This window comes from Buceros rhinoceros, unplaced genomic scaffold (genome assembly GCF_000710305.1).
Source record: "Buceros rhinoceros silvestris isolate BGI_N320 unplaced genomic scaffold, ASM71030v1 scaffold4803, whole genome shotgun sequence".
In the NCBI taxonomy this organism is placed as follows: domain Eukaryota; kingdom Metazoa; phylum Chordata; class Aves; order Bucerotiformes; family Bucerotidae; genus Buceros; species Buceros rhinoceros.
The window spans coordinates 12,006-18,584 of record NW_010402869.1 but is presented as its reverse complement, the minus strand read 5'-3'; the positions used below and the strand labels follow the sequence as shown (position 1 = coordinate 18,584).

General features: G+C 37.1%; 1 protein-coding gene across 1 annotated transcript in view; it reads right to left on the bottom strand.

Annotated features, from left to right (window-relative positions):
- LOC104490485 (orexin receptor type 2-like) overlaps positions 1-5,069 on the bottom strand; it is an 18,159-nt gene extending 13,090 nt beyond the window's left edge. Inside the window, exons 1-2 of the mRNA XM_010132777.1 lie at positions 4,897-5,069; positions 3,210-3,453 (exon numbers count right to left, since the gene is read on the bottom strand). Of these exons, the coding sequence (XP_010131079.1) occupies positions 3,210-3,453; positions 4,897-5,046 (394 nt within the window). The 5' untranslated portion in view covers positions 5,047-5,069. The remainder of the gene's footprint in view (positions 1-3,209; positions 3,454-4,896) is intronic.
- Positions 5,070-6,579: the final 1,510 nt, after the last annotated feature.

The following is a 6,579-nucleotide window of genomic DNA, read 5'->3' as shown; positions in this document are numbered from 1 at the left end:
GAATGCCAGAAGCAATTAAAAAGAAATCGAGCTGAACTATTGCTCCATTTGCAGTCACTGGCAGCTCTCCAACAGCATGCTTGAATCTTATTAGTCAGGGTGGCCACTATTTGTTCACTGTTACGGAGCCCAAGTGTCACAGTAATGACCAGACCTTCCTTCCAGACACTCATCAGACTTGTATGGATTTCAGCAGCTGGACCTAAGTCTGGGTAGGGTAAAATACTGTCTCCTGCTTTGGCAGTCTGACATTTTCCTGAGCATGGCTTCCCATTAGTCCTCCATAGCACCTCATGCTTCAGTGGTCCTAAGTTCCCAGAATTAGAATAGACTTCCAAAACTCTTTGGAAAGTGTCATTAAGTACCCGCTTTTTGCAGCCCCAGCCTTGACAATTCACAGTTTAACATCCTTGGGACATATGGTGTAGATGATGCTCTGCAAATATTTCATCAGAGGTACCCTTACTTTAGACAGCATACATTACATACAGTTCTAAACAAAGCAGTAAACACCCAAATATCCCTTTCCTCTAAACTGACCCTCCTAAAGAACTTGTTTCAGGTCCCTTGAGTGTGTGCAGTATCTCCACGTTCTCTTTGCAAATACAGCTTATTCGTGGGAACATGAATTCTTTCTCCTTCAACTTACTCCCTGTTAGCTTTCTTTGACCTTCAGTATTCCCATAGTCAAAAAAGGCAAAATAAAATCCAACAAAAAAGCAACAATTTTCTTTGAAAATATTAGCTCTTTATTCCTTCTTCTGGCCTCAAGGCTCACCAGTCTTTTCAAATTGCTGCTGTTACCCATGTTCTTTTGTTCTTCTGTTCGGGAGCTTTTGTGATTTCAAGCCCTGGTTTTCAGTAGAAAGAGTGCATCTTCTATTAGATGTAGTTATCTCTACGTTTACTAAGTTATTCCATGGTTGAGCAACCTACTTCTAACTTACACATAGAAAGGTTCTTCACTCAAGTTACTATGATAAGCTGTTATTAGAAAGTGGAGAGATTATTATGTATAGCTGAAACGCACCAGCAGAATAACTAGCAATGATGGTGCATTATCATTAGAAGAATAATTCACTTAAAAGGCAGCAGGAAAGAAACAGGATTAGTATCTTTCAATGGAATTAAAATCTTCCAGTTTCAGAAAACTTTGATGTATTGCAATGTAAAATTATTTTCATGCTCAGTATAAATTAAAAAAAAAAAGCACCAAAATAATTGTTGGAGTGTTTGCACTTCGTTTCTGAAGCCACACACTAAAAGAACTTAATTCTATGTACAAGTACTTGCCTTTGTTATACTCCTTTCTACCTCTCCAAACATCCAAGTGAAGTCTCACATCATAACCTGAAGATGACAAATACCCTCCATAGGAGCTAAGTCTCACAGACACATGGCAGTTTCTTTTTTTCTTTTGTATAATGAATGTTTCAGCTCAGGCATATTCTGCCGGCTGCAACTACTTCAGCGCGGCACTGAACAAGAGGCACTCTTTGAACTAGTTCCAAGGCTACTATGGACTGCGTAGTTCAAAAGCAACTTTCCTGTTGGGAATTAAAAAGTGGCCAATGCAGATCTGGAAATTTTGAGATTGTGTTTCCTGACTAAATGCTCTCCTGACTCCCTAACTAATCAACTACACCATTTTACTATCCTAGATTGTTAAAAGAATCTTTGCTGCAGACCTAACCTCAAAGTGATGAAGGAATGGATAATTATTTCTGCAGCCAAAATGAGTGGACACAAATTGTATTTGGAGTGAACATTGTGAAAGAAAATGGTCACATAAATACTGCAGCATCCAGCAGCAGACTGGGATACAAACTTGTCCACAGATGAAGAAAGAACGCTGGAAGTAAAGGGCAGATGTGCCCTTTCCAGTATAACAGCAAGTATAATACTCACAGCTTAACAAAGGCCTGCTCTAAGCTACAAACTCTCTGCTCATCTTTATCGCAATGAGGTCCAGCTAGCTAACAGCCATCTCTGTCCCCTTGCCTTGTCCCAGAGGACTAACTGAGATGAAGGAGATTAAAAGAAGGGAATGTGATAGCCAGTGTCTTCTCCTTAATCCCCTGCTGGCCCTGTGGAGGCTGTTAGCAGGAGAAAAACTTCCAAAACAGTACATGGAATAGCCCTCAGCAATTCAAGCTGCTTAAGCTTATTTAACATAGTAATTGAGTACAGGTGATCCAGTCGCATTTCATCGTAACTGTTCGCAGGACTGGAATCTTCGTCTACAGAGAGAGCTCTGGGAGAGAATCTGATTGCATTTTAGTCAGACTCAAGGCTATTAAACCAGCACCTTTTAGTTATATGTTTTGGCAATCTTGGCTTTATTTTCCTGTGTGTAAATAACAGTATTACTGATAGTCATTATATCTAGTGTCAGAGTCACAGCATGTAACTCACACACTCTATTAGCATTGGAGTTATGCCAAGGCCCACCAGAGTTGAGTCTTAACCATTTGGTGTGGGTGGCTAACACCACTTGCTGTGAAGACAGACAAAATAGAAGTACTTACTCCCTGGCAACCTTTTTGTCTTGTTACAGCTGAATTCAAATACAGAACAAGTTAGATTCAAAGCTAATCTGGAAAGGCAGAATTAGACTTCTTGGATAGAATCATGTGTCACAGTTATTTAAATGATCTTGTGAATGACAAATTTCAAATTGTAGATTAACTTGCTACCTCATACCGACGACATTTCTGTAAATTATGTAATGGCGTGCAATTTTCATTGAAGTCCCAGGAGATATCTATAAACACTAACCAAATATCAACAATTAGCAAAAGCAGTATATGAGGTAAACAAATTCTGTTCTTGCGTTGTTATTTCTTAAGGCTAAATACTGTAAATATTGTAATACATTGTAAACCCACAATGTCCATCAATCACAGAATTATATAAGCAGAAGCATTTAAGGGTGGGAACAATTTTGCCCTCTGGGAAACATTAACACTGTCAAGATACAAGCCAGTCTCATTCATTTAAACTTGGTTTCAAACATACCTTAAGTCTTAGCCATAAAAAAGAAAACAGGATTTCACAGTACTTGGAAAACAGTAGTTCTAGGAAAGCTTATATAATTAAGAACATTTTGTGATACGTTTATACAACTTGACAGAATACTTATATGTCCTTATATTTTTCTTACTTAACAGCAGCACAAATTCTGTCTTTATGGTCAACGACACACTCACCTCCCCAATGCTCATCACACACTGTGAACAAGGTGGTTTTATTGGCTAATCCCGGGAACACACTGCTGCACTCCATAACAATAGCCTGAGGAATCATTATGATGCAGGATACAACCCAGATAATTATAATGCTGTTCCTTGCTCGCTTGGCTGTGCTTTTAAACATCAAAGGGTGACAAATTGCATACCATCGATCCAAAGCAATGCAGCTGAGTGTTAGTACAGACACAGAGACTGAAACTGTCTAAAGAAAAAGAAATATTATGTAATTTTTTCAGAGCTTTAAAAATTATTTATAGTATTTTCTTCACAGAGTTTTAAAAATTATTTCTATTTTCAACATAGTTAGCTCCTTATCTGCAATTATTAAATAGAAATTATTCCAGAAAAAGACTCATTTAAAAATCCTTTCTTACAGAATTATGACAGATTTCCTCACCTGCTGTAGGCCAGCTAGAATCAATAGGACAATTCACAGGGTGCTACCCAAACTGAGTAGGTGTAGCAGACTCAGATTCTAAAAGGGCAAATTTATACAACTTAGAATTTCCAAAACTTTATCTGAACAACTACTTTTAAAACATTAGACAACTTATTAAGTATTTTTTTTTCTTTGTAGAACAATTTTGGGGTTTTGTTTTCTATGTTATATTTGGATACCTGTACCATCGTTTTGCCTTTTCATTTTTCATAGAAACAATGGAAATTCAGGGTCTCATGAAAAAAAGAAGAAAAAAACCACGACAATCAGCTTAAGGCAAACTAAGTCAGTTTACCTTCTATTCAGCATAGGAAATAATCTATCACTTTGGTTTTACTCTTTCAGTCTGTACACTAGGTGATCTTCTCACTTTCTATTCAGACTTTTCTTACTAGACTTGAGGCTTTGAAAAAAAAATTACTTTGATTGGAGAGCTGTTGCCCTTAAAAACGTGGCTCTTCAGCCATACATATAACTGCTGAAGATACAAATGGTGCTGGAGGCACAGAGCTGATCACCTGCATACACTCAAGAGTTCTGCTTAATTCCTTTGATTTATAATGACTGAAAGGCCAAGCACTTCCCATTCCCAGTCAGTTCATATGACCAGCTATTCTTAGAAAAAGTATTCATTAATCATTCTGATGCAAATGATCTCATAACTAATTAAGTCCAATGGTAAACGAGTGGTGGTGATTATTGCTTAAGGTGGACAACCTGACCAGCTTCCAGTGAACCTGGACACTTCCAGTATTTCTAAAGAACGCAAAGTCAGTCACTAAACAAATATGTATGAAACCCCAGACTGCCTTCAGAAGTACGGAATCTCGGTCCTGGGCACCTGTGTGGTTGCTTAGGTCCACACACACAGAATATAAATGACTCTAATTCTATTTACAGACATTTTTACTGCTTTACATCTCTTCTGAATTATTAGAACAGATCACAAAAAGTGAAGAACATCAGAAAAATGTTCCTGAAAGTGTATTGCTAAGTCTAACAATCAGAGGGACCAAGCACAATATTTAGTAAGCGTGAACTTTTTCACAAGTGGAACAGTCCTTTAATCCTCAGCATGTACCCTGAGATACCTGTTTCAGTAACAGGGATAGACTTCCACCAGATTATCATTACTAGGAAGATGTTATTGTTCTTTCTCTTTTTTTGTAACATGGGTAACATGTACATGAACACAGTAAATAATACCTGTAAGTAGGGAATCACTTTGCAGAGGGGGTGCCCAAAGAACCATGTTTCTGTGATGTCCACTACTAAAGTTGCTGGAAGACAAGTAATTGTGACCAGAATGTCAGCCAGAGAAAGGTTCACTATGAAATAGTTGGTAACTGTCCGCATGTGATGATTCTTCCATACTGCAACGCAAACTGAATTTGGAAAGACAAGTTAGTGAGATGGAAATGACTTAGGGAATGCTTGAATTCACAGAATTAAGGAAATGTTTGTGTCCTTTGTTTAACACAGAATATTTGAATATGTAGTTCAGTGTAAGCATCATGTTTTCTTTTAGAGTGGAAACAAGAGGGTACATGTAGTGAAAATCTTAGTAAGCAAAGAATAGTTTTCAACAGACCACAAAATGGGAAATAATCTGATACATAAAGCATCTTATTTTCCTGCCAGTTTATCTTCACTAACCACACAACTTTTTCCATGTCCCTTTTAATCCATTGGTACTAGCCTATGGCAATACACATTTACATTTGTAAAAGTTTGTCTTTTTCTTATGATAGCATGATGTTTAATTCAAATTGCTACCACATGGAATCTTATAAATTGTACAAAGACAACAATAATTTTATAAAATATTTTGCTGGGCATAATATATCAACTGCATCTGCAGAGAATCTGTAACACTTGTCTGGGTAACTGTGATCTGAGGTAAGTAAACAAAGGTAACTTTTGCAGTATTAAGCACTACCCATTTTAAATGTGCTGTATCTGTGATGCTACTGTGATCAACCGCAGCATGTAGCAGACATTTTACAAGTTGTGCCTTTAAAGCTTGTTTTACATCTTTTCTTCTCCCTCTTTTTAAATGTGAAAGGCTTTTAGAAATGAGGCAAATCAGCCCTTTAACATGGGTGAACTAAATTAATAAGCTAATATATTAGAAAATGCCAAGATTGAGTCTGAAAAACTAGCCTAAAAATAAGTTTTTTCATAACTTCGGAAGTAAAACCCAGGTTTTAATACTATAGAATAGAATACTATAGATTCAGTCGCCAAAAGCTCTTTAAAAACTGAGGTACAAAATTTTCCAGAAACACTACAATACATCTTGTAAGAAAACAGTACAACTCATCGTACATCAAAGGTTCTTCTCCTGTAAACAGTAATTCATTCACCTTGCAAATCCGGATGAAGATTCAAAGTCTCCTTAACTTGTCAGGGTATAGCACTATGCTTAATTTACATGTATTAGACAGATCACAGAATGCTGAAGAATAGAGTTTGAAGGGTCCTCAAGAGGTCATCCAAATCTAAACCAGAATCAGCTAGCATTAAGCCATTCTCTTATTAAACTAGCTAAAACAGCTGGGGAAAAGTACACAGACTTTTAAGAAGCATAAGCTCTTGAGATCAGATGCTTCTTTAGATCCTAAGAAGGATGGTGGGCATGAAAGCGTGTGTCCATCTTCCTGCTGCATCAGTTGATTTCATAAAAAATATGACTTCATTTCAGAAATCTTGTAAGTCTTTAAACCAACACAACTACAGCAAAACTACCACTAAGTCATTGTTGGCAAGTTTACATTTTAAGATCTGTTATGTTGAAGAGATCATGCCTCCCTTAAACATGTTGCAGTATTTAACTATCTTCCCTATTAAAAAAAAAGGGGGGGGGGGGGGGTGGGTTATCATATTGAG